General features: G+C 35.2%; 1 protein-coding gene across 1 annotated transcript in view; it reads right to left on the bottom strand.

Moving 5' to 3' along the window:
- Positions 1 to 1,084: 1,084 nt before the first annotated feature.
- The window catches only part of LOC149814752 (protein RETICULATA-RELATED 4, chloroplastic-like), a 32,109-nt gene continuing 17,112 nt past the window's right edge, over positions 1,085 to 16,081 (bottom strand). The window contains exons 3-8 of the mRNA XM_089989992.1: positions 13,109 to 13,240; positions 12,952 to 13,005; positions 12,791 to 12,835; positions 5,207 to 5,346; positions 1,540 to 1,665; positions 1,085 to 1,460 (exon numbers count right to left, since the gene is read on the bottom strand). Coding sequence (XP_089846118.1) covers positions 1,412 to 1,460; positions 1,540 to 1,665; positions 5,207 to 5,346; positions 12,791 to 12,835; positions 12,952 to 13,005; positions 13,109 to 13,240 — 546 coding nt within the window. The 3' untranslated portion in view covers positions 1,085 to 1,411. The remainder of the gene's footprint in view (positions 1,461 to 1,539; positions 1,666 to 5,206; positions 5,347 to 12,790; positions 12,836 to 12,951; positions 13,006 to 13,108; positions 13,241 to 16,081) is intronic.

Raw genomic sequence — 16,081 nt, 5'->3', positions numbered from 1 at the left:
AGGAAAATATATTAGTTAAAAGAGGTCGGGGTAGGCCTAGGAAGACTTGGATGGAGATGATAGGAAAGGATATGAATGCTTTGAACCTCACCGAGGACATGGCGTTGGATAGAAATGATTAGAGGAAAAGGATTCATGTGGAAGACCCAAAATGAATTTCTTTTTGGTTCATATCGCTGACCCCAATTGTTTTGGGATGAAGGCGTAGTTGTTGTTGTTGTTGTTGTATGTCTCCATGTTATATTATTCTTAATAAAAAAATTACACGAGTATGGTGCCTAATGTTCTTTAAGTTGGGACGCAAGGGGACGTTTGAATCCCCATCTGCGGGACGCACTGAGCATGGGCCCCACGCTTGTTCGTGCACCCACGCAAATGCAGGGTGAGCACAGAAACAGAGTCTGCCACTGTTCCATGCCCCCCGCCCCACCTCCCACTGATCAGTGGCGGATGGACAGGAACATACAATAAAAATAAAAATAAAGTTTTTTTTATGGTGCATGGCTGCAAAAGGACAGCATGTCCTGGAATGTCTGTGGACAGTACAGAACAGGATGCGCTGTCCTGTCCAGCACTGTCCGTGATCCAAACGCACCCTATGATATTTCATAAGAGCATTCTGCAGTTTATATGGCATTCATTAACCTCTTAGAAGTTAAAAACTATAGAGTTCCAAACAATTTGAGAAGTTGCTAATTTATCTTTAACAAGCTGATGGGATTTAATAGGCTACACGACCATAGTCGGCACTGTATTGACTTTATCGGTACCAGTGACGCACCGTGCAATAGGGGTATGTCAGCCTTCTTAAAATACGTGTTAGCATGGATATGGCAGCCTTATAAAAATACCCACATTAAACAGATGCCATTGTAGAGCCAAATATCATTCTCGGAACAAGACCATGTCACCATATCCAGGCCTGAACGTTCAGTAAAATGGTCATGCAAAATCAGATTTGACTCTCTCTCTCTCTCTCTCTCTCTCTCTCTCTCTTTGGTGTGTGGGTGCGCCCACCCATGAGTATGTAAATGTGTATCTGTGTGTGTGTGAGAGAGAGAGTCCCATGAAAACATGGGAGTGCGAAACTGAAATCAAGAGCATTAAACTCATTTTTGAAGGAAAATTGTTGCACAATAAACAAATAGAAACTCAGGCTTATAAATAGGTGTGAAAAAATATATAGTTCAATAAGCTTTTTAACTGATTGGTTATTACAAAATATTGAAATAGCAGGTATGAGCTTCTCACCTAGTAGAATATCCACTACCATATTCTTAAGCCATTTAGCTTCTCTACTGTGTAGGTTGAAAACAGTAATCCAACTCTTCCCATGGCAAACCAGGAATTTAAGCATTGCCCATGCAAAAAGTATCTAATATAAGAATCGCCTTCAAACCTGAGCATGTCACTATTCTCTAACTTTCTGAATACCAATCCAACGAGCATAATCTACCCACCTGTTAAATCACAACACATTTAATCTGAGTTTCACACAACCTTTTGACAAAAGTTTTTAGAAATGATGCTATATCTCACATCAATGATCCGAAGAAGGTGTTGCCTGTTCGGACAGCAAAGCATAACGCACTCAGGATGATCTTGTGTTCATGAAGCAAGGGTTCCAAAATCCTCTGCTCGATAACACCAGCCAATATTTGGTACCTGTTTAATATAACAAGGATGGGATAAGTGGACAATGCAATGCTGATGAAAGCAAGAACACAACAATATGAATAGTTGGTGCTTAGAAACTTATTTCTTTATTAATCATAAGCAACTATTAGCAGCAAACTGTTGGATATTGTCAAGCTACATTCTCAAAACAATGTATCTCTAATGATATTCAACAAGTCCGTAATCTTGTCATACATAAGATAGCAGTTTTAGTTGCCATGTCACAGCCCATTGATCCATCACATATTGTTGGTCCTTCCTCTCATACAAGCTTTAAATCAGGTGCAGAAAAGTACACTTCGATATCTTACTGCCTACATATGAGCATTTAATATGCTTTGATTGTTTCAGGATCACTTAACGAAGTCTCCAAATACAATTTAGTTCTTCACCAGTGCATCTGTTGCCCAGAAGCTCTTTTCATGTATTCACGACATGCCCTATCATTAGGATCAATGAGCAATGTAAAAAAAAATATCAAATGTAAAGACCATAGTCACTGGATGCTTTTTGCTACATGAGGAAGCTCGCTTTCCCATAAGCATGCTTTGAAAGCGGGAAACTCCTCGCTACACCAAAATGAGAGGAAGCTTTGAAAAAATCACTTCCAAAATATGGAAAACTCACTTCCCCTTAATGAGAAGCCCGCTTTTAGCATTTCCCTCATGTTTCTTGTTACTTCCCACTCTCTTCCTCCTCACTTTGTATGTTTTTCATATTAAAAAATAATAATTTGTTTATATCAAGCTTGTATGTTGATTCAACATCACTTTCTGCTCCCTTTCATGTCATTTCTTATTTGCTTCTGCCTCTGCTTCATATTGCTTCCTATACATTTCTTTTCATTTATAATGTGCTTCCATAATCAATTCACAACTGTATTCTGCTTCCCCCTTCATACTACTTTTTAACGCTCGCTTCTCCACTTCCGCATCGTGCATCGCTTCTCATATCCATTTTGTTTCTTGATAGCTATGGTAAAGGCCACCAAATTTCCAAATTATAAAGCCCAGTTTTTTAGCTCCTACAAATGTGTAATAACAGTTTTGCCTATTGCTAGTTGTTTATTCACCAATAGTTTTTAGATCTTATACAACATACATGATCAAGCTTTATGGCTGAAAACAACCTCGCCGCAAAAAGAGTTTCTTTTCTATAATGAAGTACATTTTCTGTTAAGTCATTGAAACAATAGGCACATTTAACATTTTCTCAGTTCATGTATAACTGGCGAACAACTGCACAAAAGGTTCAACATGCAAGTTGATCAAAGAAACACATGCAGAATAAATACAAAAGAGACAGTTTCAGGAAAAAGGGCAATTGCAAAAAATATCTGCAGCCACAAAACATAGGCAGATTTACTATACTTTTAGGATTGGTGGATGGTATGTGCTGGAGAGTGTATGATTTGAGGCCGGCTTTGATTCTATATTTCTTTGTTCTTCCTTTTGTCGTGTGCATTTTTCTACCTTACAATTGCCACTCACCTTGAGCAGTGTCTTGAGGGCATCCACTCTTTATTGTATGTTGGCTTGAAGATACAGCCTATTAGCTTCTTTGCCATGAGTCTCTAAGCTCTTCTTGCTTCATCTTCCTCCTTAGGGAACTACCTTACAATTGCCACTCACCTTGAGCAGTGTCTTGAGGGCATCCACTCTTTATTGTATGTTGGCTTGAAGATACAGCCTATTAGCTTCTTTGCCATGAGTCTCTAAGCTCTTCTTGCTTCATCTTCCTCCTTAGGGAACTTTTCTTTATCAGAGTGTATGAGAAGTGGTCATAGTTTACATCTTACATTGTGTGCTCTTTCTCAAATTCTTGTATTTTATTAGCTGTTCTTGTTCTCTTGAGAGGCATATTCTCGCTCATATATGGTGATCAATGTGCGTCTTCCACACTCAATTCAAATGAAATCATAGACATCTTTGTGTCATTTAAAAATTACTGTAAGGGCCACATCTATCTTTTTATTGTCTCCTTGGCCTTGGATAGATTGTGCAAAAACGTAATGAATCAAGGACCTAATACCTGCTTAGACATGCCTATAAAAAAAAAACTTGTTTAGACATTTTCTAGGGGATTGGCTTTCTTTAGCACATGCATTAGATGGATTAAATGACAACTATTTTGACACCACTGCTATTTATATTGCAAAATGTAACAAATTATGAACACGCAAAGCATATTAATTGGCTTAAGGGAGTGTGATTTTAAGTTTCTTTCTAATAATCTCCTGCAATAGACACTGTGTTTCAGTTGGTGTTAGCATAATGTGTATTAAGAATATGTCATTACTAACTGCTGTTGTAAATATCATATCACACAATATGATATAATGTATCAGAATATCACTAGTTCAAGCAATGTGATATACCCCATGAATCATTAAATGTGGCATATCGCACTGTATCGAACCGAAACGTCAGATACAGTAAATTTTTTCACATTTTTTTGAAAAATTATGTTAAATTAATTTATGTTGTCTTGTTGGATTAATATATTTTGATTTTTGAAATTTATTTTATATTTATGTAATATATATATATATATATATATATATATATATATATTGTGTCCCTGTACCCACATTTTTTGGAATTGCTAACGTGCAAGAGAAGTTTGATAGATTTAGATTACACAAGGAATACCATATATTGAAATTTGCATAATGAAGAGACACAAAAATACATAAGCATAATAGAATGCACTAGAACTAATTGATGAACATCCTAGTATGGAACCAATCCACCACAAACTCATAGCAAATGCATCCCCTTATCTGCAAAAACAATTTGCATTTTTTGCTTTTGATTAAGACAGCCTACACCTCCTTAGCTTATCTTTTCCAGGAGTCTTACCAGGAAAATGGAAATCACAGTTGACACTTTTTCCTATTGACACAATGAAGCATAACCATCTAAAAGCAATTGCAATCTCACAAGATAACTGATACATAACATCCATGGAATAGTTGCCTATAGTGTTTCCTAGAACTTGTAAATCATGCTTTGAGTAAGCAGATAGCTGCCAAATGAGAACTGAAGGGGCCGTCCATCTTAGTATTAATCAGAGCCAGCATGCATAACCATGTTGTCATGTGATTCCAGATTCCAGCTCACTAGTGATACAAAGCTTCACAATGGAGCAATTTCTGTAGGAAGTTCAACTAGTCTTTCAGACATAGTTTACATCCTGCAGAAAATAATCTAAATGTACAACAAATTTCTTGAGAAATCAACCTTAATTGCAAATAAACATCAATTCACCTGAAAAATTAAAGATTCTGATATAAACCTAAAGATTTCATCTGGTAGTACTGTAAGTGAACAAACAATTCAAAATAAAGAAAATGAACCTTATGCAGTGAAGAAGCTCAAAGCTGTGCATCATTATTCATGTAACCTAGTGTAACTCTAGATGGATAAAATATGGAATAATGAGAAAAATTGCAAATGAGAAAACATCACAAAACACAAGAACACCTTTTACTGAAATCATTATCTCCTTGATAATCAAATCTAATTACCTCAGATTGCTAGAAACTGCCATGTAAACACCGTAGGCAACACTAGTTGACAAGATAGGAACATCCTCTGCTTCACCGGCAAAAGATTTGTCAATTGTCTTTCTGGCATTAATCAAAGCATTAGTAGTACCAGTCCCAACCTGGAAAATGCAATCAGAGCAACAGTCCAGAACTGCATTAGTTTGAAACAAGTTTTCAACCGGCTTCAGTTAGAATCTCAACAAGATCATTTACAAAAAGAAATCCTTTTCCTATCCAACAATCAAATTAAAAAGTTAAAATGAAGGTTAAGATGTGACCAACATCATGGACATTCACAAGGATTAACATTACTGTCATTAAAGTCTACTTCATGAGGCACAAGCATGAGGCCTCATTATTTTATCAAGTCACATACCTTAGGCAACAATATCTGATTTGGGTTGGTTATGCATGTGAGAAGTAAGCACCACTCTCTACCTAGAATAAATGCTTTCTTTTGCTAAAAATAAGAGCAGTAATTTTTTTCCCAAGAAGTGCTTTTAGTACTCTTTGTAAAATTTAAATTGAGAAACAAACAAAAGATTAGGCTTTTATGAGATACACAGTAGCATCTCTAAAGCTATTACCACTATATTCTTTTAGGAAGTGCCAGTAAAGTGCACAAATTGAGGAAGAAAAAATGAGGATGGATATTTGAACAAGATAAGCTTGAGTTCTATACATTTTTCTTAGAAGAGGTTGGGTAATAACAGTATAACTGGTATTAGTGGTAACAGTACAGGGTGAACCAATCAGAGACTACACTGTTAATGTAATAGGGGTATTTTGGTCATTATATATGTCTATGTAATAGGAGTAGTTTTCTTTTATTTTTGTTCTTTTATTTTTACTTTAATTGTAAATATCAAATAGGCCATGGGCCTTTTGGTAAAAAGCCATAGAACCGTTGGGATCTCCCCAACGGCTACATTTCTAGCCGTTGGGGAGACCCCAACAGCTATATGGCTCTCCCTCTTGTATATATAGGGGTTGAAACCCCTCCTCAAAATATGTTTTTGCTTAGAGCATTTCTGGAATACAAATCCTATATTTTTATGTTTGTTGTATGCCCTTAAGTGACTTATTTGTGTGGATTTGTGCTTATGTAATTGACCCATAAGTGGTCCTTGTGATTGTGTATGTCCATAAATGACATTTTTGTATTTCATTACATGGTATCGAAGCCTTGGTGCTCTTTTGATGTTATTGAAGCATTCAAGAGACTCGTGGGAGATTGAGAAGATCGGATAGAGCATCGGGAAGCATGCCCATAGCTTTACTTGAAGATTGATGCTCGTGAGGCTGATTTTTAAGAAGTAGAAGAGTTCGTCATAACAAATTTCTGGAGCATTGCCAAACCAAGTACCTTCTACTCTTCTTGGTTCTATATCCTTTTATTTTTTGTTTCTCTCCTCGCTTAAGATAGCTGACAAGGAAGTGGTGATGGTGGTCCCTATTAAGTTTGATGAAAATAACTATAACTTATGGGGTCACCGCCATCAAAAGAATCTTAATCGAAAAAGGCTTGTGGGAATATGTTGTTGATTCCTCGATGGAACCACAACCTATTCTCACAAAGTCTCTTAGCGAAAAGGATGAAACTATTAAAGAAGAGGTCCTTAAAGGAGAAGAGAAAGAAAAGACTCTTAAATTATAAGAAATCTATGAAAGAATAGGAGATCGGACATGAAAACATCATTCCTTATTTATGAGAAGTATGAGTGAGGACACATGTGCGACCATATTAGAATTTGAAAGAGCCGATGAAGCTTGGCTCTTCGTTAAACAAACTTATACTCAAAGTGATGTCGCATATAGATGAGAGTTGCAAGACAAAATTCACACTTGCAAACAAGAAGAAAAGAATGTAAGAGAGTATTATGGGACTCTCAACAAGTTGTGAGATCAAGTGGAAAAAATGGAACATATTTGGGAAAACCAAAAGATGCCCAACAAAGAAAGAAACAAATTGTGAATAAACAATTTTTTCAATTTATGAGGGGTCTATGACCTGAATTTGAACAAATGAGGAGTAACATACTCTATAGAAAGCAAGAAGGACTTCCACCTATTCATGAAGTTTTGGCTCAAGTTTGCATGAAAGAAACGATTTTAAAATCTCAAACCGAATCAAAGGAGTCCAAAGATAATGTTCTAGTTGTTTCAAGACCGGGTGTTAATTCTCATACATATAAGCCTCCACATTTCTACAAAAATAACAATTTTGGAAAACCTCGGTCTTATGAAGGAAAAGGAGATGGAAAGAAGAAACTTATTTGTTACAATTGTGGATAACCAGGACATATCAAACCATATTGTTCAGAATTTAAAGCTAAAGAAGAAAATAAAATCACTTTGGTTGCTGCTTCCCAAGTTGACAAAGAAAGTTCAAATAAATCCATAAGGAATATGTCATTATCTCAATTGATGGAAGCCTTGTAACCTCTTCTCAAAAGTTCCTCCACAATTAGTGTCGCCATCTCCGCTTCATCACCACAACTCCTTGGCTCTTGGATTCTAGTGTTTCATTTCACATGACTTATAATAGTTTCATGCTTACCGATCATAGTATTGATTCAAGTAGGAAGAATGTTTTTACTGCGAATTGAATCTCTCTTGATGTTAAAGGAATTGAAAATTTTGAAAAATCTTCAAATTTTTATATTTCAAAAATAAGAATTATTTCAAAACTTAATTTAAACTTAATTTTGGTTTCTCAAATCACCGATCAAGGTTGTAGTGTTTCCTTCACATCTGACCAATGCTTAATACAGGATCTTCAGTCAAAAAAGCAGATTGAGGAAAATCATAGAGAAAGAGATCTCTACTACATGGATCGGTTAATTATTAAAAAAAAACATTTTGTCTCAATGTACAAAAATTGGATTTGATTTTGTGGCATCAAAGACTAGGACATTCTAGTATTGCTAAATTGTATACTTGCAAGAAATTCATTCCTTATCAAGAGAGTACCTTTTTTGCTTCCAAACCACTTGAATTAATACATTATGATGTTTGGGGCCCGGATCCAATAAAATCTAAAGGTGGATATGTATATTATGTTATTTTTATGGATGACTATTCTCGTTATACATGGATTTACTTTCTTAAGCACAAAAATGAAGCATTTGAAAACTTCAAAAAAATTTACAAATTAGTTACAAATTTGTTCAAAACAAACATATCCATTTTCGTTCTGATTCAAAGAGAGAATACATGTCAAACGATTTCAAAAATTATTTAGAATCCAATGGAATCTTACACCAAAGGTCTTGTGCAAACACACCCCAACAAAATGGATTAGCCGAATGAAAACATAGGCATATCGTAGAAACTACGAGGACTTTACTCATCTCCAAAGGTGTTCCAAAACATTTTTGGGATGATGCAGCTCTTACTGCAGTATATTTTATAAATCAACTTCCATCGTCAAAACTTTAAAATGTAACTCTATATGAAAGACTTTTTGAAATTTTCCCTAATTATTTTAGACTAAGAACCTTTGGATGTAAGTGTTTTGTATTAACAAACAAAAATGACAAATTATCTCCAAGAGCCATCCCCTGTGTGTTTCTTGTGTATGGTGAGAGTCAAAAGGGATTTCAATGCTATGATCTTAAACATAATAAATTATATGTTTCAAGAAATGTTACCTTTTTAGAAAAGGAAAGTTTTTTTTATAATAACATGCCTAAGAGAGATGGTGAATAGATATTCTTACAATTGGATTCTAAGAATGATAGTGAATTGATATCAGAAAGAAATCAAATTGATGATAATCAAATACATACTCAGTGTGGTGGACATCATGATCATTCTCAAATTATTTAATATAAAAGCAGACAAGAGAGCTATCATCCTAATGCCTTTGAAAAATATTTCAACCTAAAAGCCCAAGAAACTAGAAATATTAGGCACTCTGAAAGACAACATAAAGAACCTGATACATTTGTCGAAGATGAGTCCTTTGCCCCCTCAATACAGAGTCTGTCTAGCAAAAAGTTTCTTCAACTTTGAACCAGTCTCATACAATAAAGCTAAAAACTATCCAGAATGGCAAAATGCCATGTGTTAAGAAATAAGAGCATTAGAAAAATCTAAAACTAGAGAATTGACTTACCATCTGGGAATAAATCAATAGAATGTAGATGGGTCTTCAAAGTTAAAACTAAGAGCGATGGAATATTGAAAAGACATAAAGCCAGACCAGTAGTCAAAGGATATGCACATGAATATGTGATAGATTATGATAAGACCCTTGCCCCCATCACTCGAATGACTACTATTACAACACTTATAGACATGTCACATAGGTGCAGTGCGGGTGCAGGTGTGGGTACGGGTGCGGATTCGACACTTTAAAAAAACTTAGGTGCGGGGAGGATATATATATATAATTTTTAACAATTTTAAGTTAACACTATGTGTATTTGTGTGCATTTATGTATTTATATATATAATATAGATAAAAATGGACTTGATTAGGGTTAATTAAATTCACTTTTGGATAGAAATGGACCTTAGTGTGGTTGACTTCACCTAACACAAAGAAAGCTATGTCCAAGTGTCACACCCTCCTGGGTGCGGGTGCGAAGCGGGTGCGGTGCCCTGTTAAAAGAGTCTGTGTGACATAGCTTATAGATGTGTCTGCTATTAGGAAATTGCTCATTTATCAAATGGATGTCAAAAATGCCTCATTTAGCAAATGGATGTCAAAAATGCCTTCCTTGATAAAGAATTAAAAGAAGTATATATGGATCCACCACCTGGGTATGATATTCCGAATGAAAAGGTTCTTCATCTTAAAAAGGCCTTATATGGTCTCAAACAAGCATCGAACGCCTGGTATGATCGCTTTAGTTATGTTATGACTAAACTTAGATATTTTTCATGCTATACTGACATTGCTTTATTTGTTAAGAAATTTGCTGCAAGTATTGTAATTTTGCTCCTTTATGTTGATGACATGATCATAACAGGAGGAAACAAACAAGAAGAATCATATTAAGCATGTACTCAAACAGAATTTTGAAATGATTGGTTTAGATTTTCTCAATTTTTTCTTGAAAATCGAAGTAGCCTATTCTCCCCGAGGATATTTGTTAACTAAATCTAAATTTACTATTGAGATTATTGACAGGTCTAGACTCACTGACGAAAAGAGAGTGGATACACCCGAAGTTATCAACTCAAAGATGAAAATTGATGATGGAACTCCATTAGACAAGCTCACTCCATATCGACAAATGATTGGTGTCTTAACATATTTGACTATAACCAAACTAGACGTATCCTATGCAATACACATTGTTAGTCAATTTTAACACTCTCATGCCTCAGTTCATATGAGTGTTGTTATGTGTATTATTAGATATTTAAGAAACTCTGCTAATCAAGGATTATTATTATCATCCAACTCCCCTCTTGAATTAATTGCATATTCGGAAACTGACTAGGACGGAGATCCTAATGATTGATGTTCCACCACTGGCTTCTGTGTTTTTATAGGAGACTCACTGGTATCCTGAAAATGTAAAAAACAACAAAAGGTATCACTATCGTCCACAGAAGTTGAGTATCGGGCTATGGCCACCACAACATCAGAGATTGTCTGGTTGAGGAGCTTACTAGAAGACATGGGAGTACCATCACAGTCATCGAGATTATGTTGTGACAATAAAAGTGTCATATGCATTGTTGGAAATCATACATTCCATGAACACACTAAGCACATCAAGATGGACTGCCATTATGTCAGAGAAAAATTTTCGAAGACCATTTTGCTACCACATGTTATGTCCGAATATTAGCTTGCGGACTTCTTCACTAAAGCACTTCCTTCTCCTATATTTCATTTTTTATCAGGCAAACTTTCGGTGATCACACCATAAGTTTAAAGGAGAGTGTCAATGTAATAGGGGTATTTTGGTCATTGTACATGTCTATGTAATAGGAGTAGTTTCCCTTTATTTTTGTTCTTATATCTTTACTTTAATTGTAAATATCAAATAGGCCATGGGCTTTTTGGTAAAAAGCCATAGAACCGTTGGGATCTCCCCAAAGACCCCAACAGTTATATGGCTCTCCCTCCTATATATATAAGGGTTGAAACCGCTCCTCAAAATATGCTTTTGCCATTTCTGGAATACAAATCCTATATTTTTATGTTTGTTGTGTGCCCTTAAGTGGCTTATTTGTTTGGATTTGTGCTTATATAATTGACCCATAAGTGGTCATTGTGATTGTTCATGTCCATAAGTGACATTTTTGTATTTCATTACATACACCAGTGCATCACAGACAAATCTACATAAGATACAAATAAGAAAGAGGAAAGCTAAATTCCATGCAATGCATAATGTTTATCCAATGCAACATCAAGCCTTCAATTTATTCGGTATTCCACATTTTGGGCTAACCATAGAGGCTATGGCTAATGGGTCCAAAGTCTGAAAGAAATAATAACAGTGATACACATTCTTCTTGAAATGGAGTAAATGTGCATTATTGAATATTTTGAGAAGTCATGGCCAAAGATTGGGCATAATATCACAAAAGCCAGTAATATGCAAAGCAAAGAGAATTTGACAAAGACTGTAGGTGATATACTATTGGGTATGCGATATCATTCACATTTGACAGCATGTGTTGCACATATCCTGGAATTTAGTTTTCACAAGACACAGGCAGTTGCATTTTCATGTTAAAACAACAGTAAATCACAAGTAGAACAGGACGGATGATAAATATCCAACATAAAACATCCAGCCTGATATGTTCAGGGAGACCAGCTTATAATCAAATCTAACTTATGAAAAATTGCATTCTGGCATGAGCAATAAAATGGGGCATGATCCACTAATCCAATATTATCGCTAGTCCTCAGCTAAACCCAATTTGGCCTAATAGGCATCAACATGTTGAACACACGGCACCTTTATCCTACAAACTCAAAGTGAAGTTGAACTGATTTTGACCCAACTGTGGCACCAGTATGATTCAACATTCAGTCTGAAAGAGGCCTTTGAAATTGAAAACTAGGCCTCAAAATAGACTAACATTTATTGAGAAATTAAGTTCACTATTAGTAATATTATAATGTTTATTAAATAGAAAACTTTACATGCAAAGTCGACTCAGGATCGTGGTGAGATTAAAAATACATAAGAAAAGCAAAAGCTAACAGGAAAACAGGAAAATCTCTTGCAAGCTTGTGAAATTTGATTGGGCTAATCTTGACATGAAAGAGGCATTTAAATTTATCAGAAAAAAGACAGATGCACATCTTATGGGGTTCAAAATCTAATTTAATGAAAGATGCATTCTAGTCAGGCAATCAGAGCACATCAACTTATCAATTCAGTAACATATATTACTGATTATCACATCTCTGCTTGGTGCACATATTTCACTGTTCAAGCATCAGCATTATGTGAGTTTTTCTACTTTACAAACATCCACCAATCATTGAAATTACATGCCCTAAAGAGGAACTAAGATGATTTATAAAGTTTGGTTGATTAGCTACTGGTTTGTCATAGAACAACAAGAAAATGTGCATACCAACGATGCAGTGGTCCCAACAGCAAACAGTTTTGTTCCATTACGCTGTAAAATTGAACAATATAATTCGTTAGAAGCAGAATAAAATTACGAAAATGGAAAAGCAAATGCCAATAGAAAATTATGGAACGCTACTTCCAAAACTTGAGAAATAGTTTTACCAGTATTGCTCCCACTCTCTGAAAAAATGAGTATGAAGTTCCAGCTAAAGCAACCTTTTGCAAAAATTTCACCAATCAGAAATATATTGTCATATCTAGGCATGAAGCAAGATAACATATAATGTCAAGTATTACAAGCTCCCAGGTATCCACTCACCTGAAAAGCATTATCAGGACAGCTATGGAAGAACTTTGTGATACGTCCAGCACTGATTGCCAGAGGTGGCTTCAGAGAAACAGTTGGTGCTGGTAACCATACAAGCATGAAATCTGCAATAATTGCCATCACCTGTGAAACAAAGTAAATTAGGACATTATGGAACCAGACCATGAAAAGAACAAAGAAGGGACCAGATTTACTGTTTAAGAAGTTCTCAAAAGCCGCAGAACGATAATAATCAACTCAAAAGTCACCATATTAAAAGAACAATTATACTAGATACAGGGTAAAATACAAAAGATTGAGTTATTTTTTAGTAAAAGCTTGGGTAACTCGGCTAGGTACCTAAGACAAGGTTTAGATATTTTTTAGACGGGCAAAAAAAAATTAACACGGTCCCGAACATTTTTCCAACACTTAGAAAGCTACATACTTATTTCAATTCCATTTACTTCCTTTCAATTGCTCTTATATTCTATCCATATATGTGGATATGTTATGCTAAATCTTAAATTGCTGTGGTGTGACAACTTGAGGAATCAACAATTGATCAGTTGTTACTCAGGCTTGTTTAGCAGCTTTAGCCAAAGTTATATAGTCTATGCACTGGAGGAAACCCTTTACCTTGACATACTTCATGAACTTATTTTTCCTAAAGCAACACTAGTTATACCTCACTAGATGAAAAGTCTTCCAATAGGATTAGCAATTTATCACGGTAAATGTTCTAGGAGGGGTAAATGTCGAGAAACTCTTTACATATAGCGAAGTAAGATGAACTCCCTGTTTATCTCCTCCAGTGATTATCATATCATGATGACAATGCCAACATCAGAATTCTTAAAAAACAAAATTGTAGCAATCAAGCAGGGTCTAAAGCCAATATCAAGCATACAACAACAACTACGCCTTCATCCCAAAACAATTGGGGTCAGCGATATGAACCAAAAAAGAAATTCATTTTGGGTCTTCCACATGAATCCTTTTCCTCCAATCATTTCTATCCAATGCCATGTCCTCGGTGAGGTTCAAAGCATTCATATCCTTTCCTATCATCTCCATCCAAGTCTTCCTAGGCCTACCCCGGCCTCTTTTAACTAATATATTTTCCCATTTCTCCAACCTTCTAACTGGAGCATCATTAGGCCTTCGCCGAATATGACCAAACCACCGTAAACGATTCTCTCGCATCTTATTTTCAATGGGTGCAACACCTACCTTCTTACGTATCTCCTCGTTCCGAATCTTATCTTTTATTGTATTTCCACACATCCATCTAAGCATCCGCATCTCAGCTACACTCATTTTTTGAATATGATGTCTCTTGGCAGCCCAACATTCCATACCATATAGTAAAACTGTTTAGTTATACACTGTCGGTCCCAAGCCCGGATAAAGGAGGAGGGTTGCAGTAGGCCTGTGACAGCCAGCATAAAAACTTTGTCATACCCTATGAAAATGAACCAATAAAGCCAATATCAAGCATAATATTGCTAAATTTATCATACCAAGGGAGTTTGATTTAGGCCATACAATGCCTTTTGTAGACGAAGAGCTTTCCCTTGAGGTATTCTCATACCTAGGAAGTGCCTCCATGTATACTTATTCTATAAGATTGGCATTTAAAAATGCATTTTTAACATTCATTTGATATATGGATCAATTTTTAATTAAAACAACTGCAATGAGAGTTCTAATGGTGGTCATGCGGGCAATAGGTGCAAAGGTTTCTTCATAATCTATATCATATTATTGCGAATACCCTTTGGCGACTAGCCTAATTTTGTATCTCTCTAGGGTGAAGGGTTCATCACTCTTGGTTTTTGTCTTATATACCCATCTTCAACCTATGGGTTTATTTCTTTGTGAAAGATCTTGAATTGAACAAGTATGAGCTTTTTCTAATGCATCTAGTTCTATCATCATGGCTTTAACCCATTCGGACTGATCTTTAGCCTGAGCATAAGATGATGGTTGTATATAAGAATTTATTAGGGCTCTTCACTCAAGTTGAAAAAAAATTCAAGTGAACATGGTGGTTTTTTATGTCCCCGTCTAGAATATTGTATACAAATTTGATCATCATGAGATTCTTCATCAAGAGGCTCACTATCTCTTGATTCAATAATATTTTAAAAATCATATTCACAATCACAATCATCATCTTGGTTGGAAACAAAACCAAATAAGAACAAGTACTCAGTTACCTTCTTAGCTTGCTCTTTATCAAAAAAAAAAATCCAAAAAGGTTACATTTCTAGAAATATACAAATTTTCATTCTTAGGATCATAACACCGATATCCTTTTTGGTTATCAGCATAACCACAAAAAGCACACGAAATAGCTCGAGGAGAAAATGTGATTTTTGTTGGTTAATACAAAGCATCTACAACTAAAGACTCATAATCTGGCATAGTCAAGAGAGAGTTTAACAAGTTTTTCAATAAGAGAAATATTTTGTAAAGAAAAGCATGGCATTCTGTTTATAAGATAAACATAGGTTAAGACAACTTCTGCCCAAAAAAAGTTATGTCCTTGAAGTTTCAATGATGTGCTTATGTTTTCTTTCAGCTAAGTCATTTTTTTGTGATATATGAGGACAAGATCTTTGATGTGTGATATCATGTAGATTAAGATGATTTTTAAATTTATTTTAAGTATGTCTCGTAAAGTCATCCACAAATATGACACAATATGCATATCAACCTTTAGATAAAACAGGTGTTGGACCCCAAATATCCGAATGTACAAGCTCAAGCAGTCTAGATGAAACAAAAGTTCTATTATTAAATAGTAATCTCTTCATTTTCCCAAGAATACAATATTCACAAGAGAAATCGCTAAGATTACAAAATTGTTCCAAATTTGAAAAATATTGGATTTTAGATAAATTTGGATGTCCTAATCTTTTATGCCATATATTTAAATCTAATTTTTTGACATTACAACAAAAAACATCTTTGGGTATC

The sequence above is a fragment of the Nuphar pumila genome, chromosome 15, assembly GCF_984573655.1.
Source record: "Nuphar pumila chromosome 15, dmNupPumi1.hap1.1, whole genome shotgun sequence".
Classification (NCBI taxonomy): domain Eukaryota; kingdom Viridiplantae; phylum Streptophyta; class Magnoliopsida; order Nymphaeales; family Nymphaeaceae; genus Nuphar; species Nuphar pumila.
Note: the sequence above shows the minus strand (reverse complement) of the source record. Positions and strands in the feature narration are given on the sequence as shown.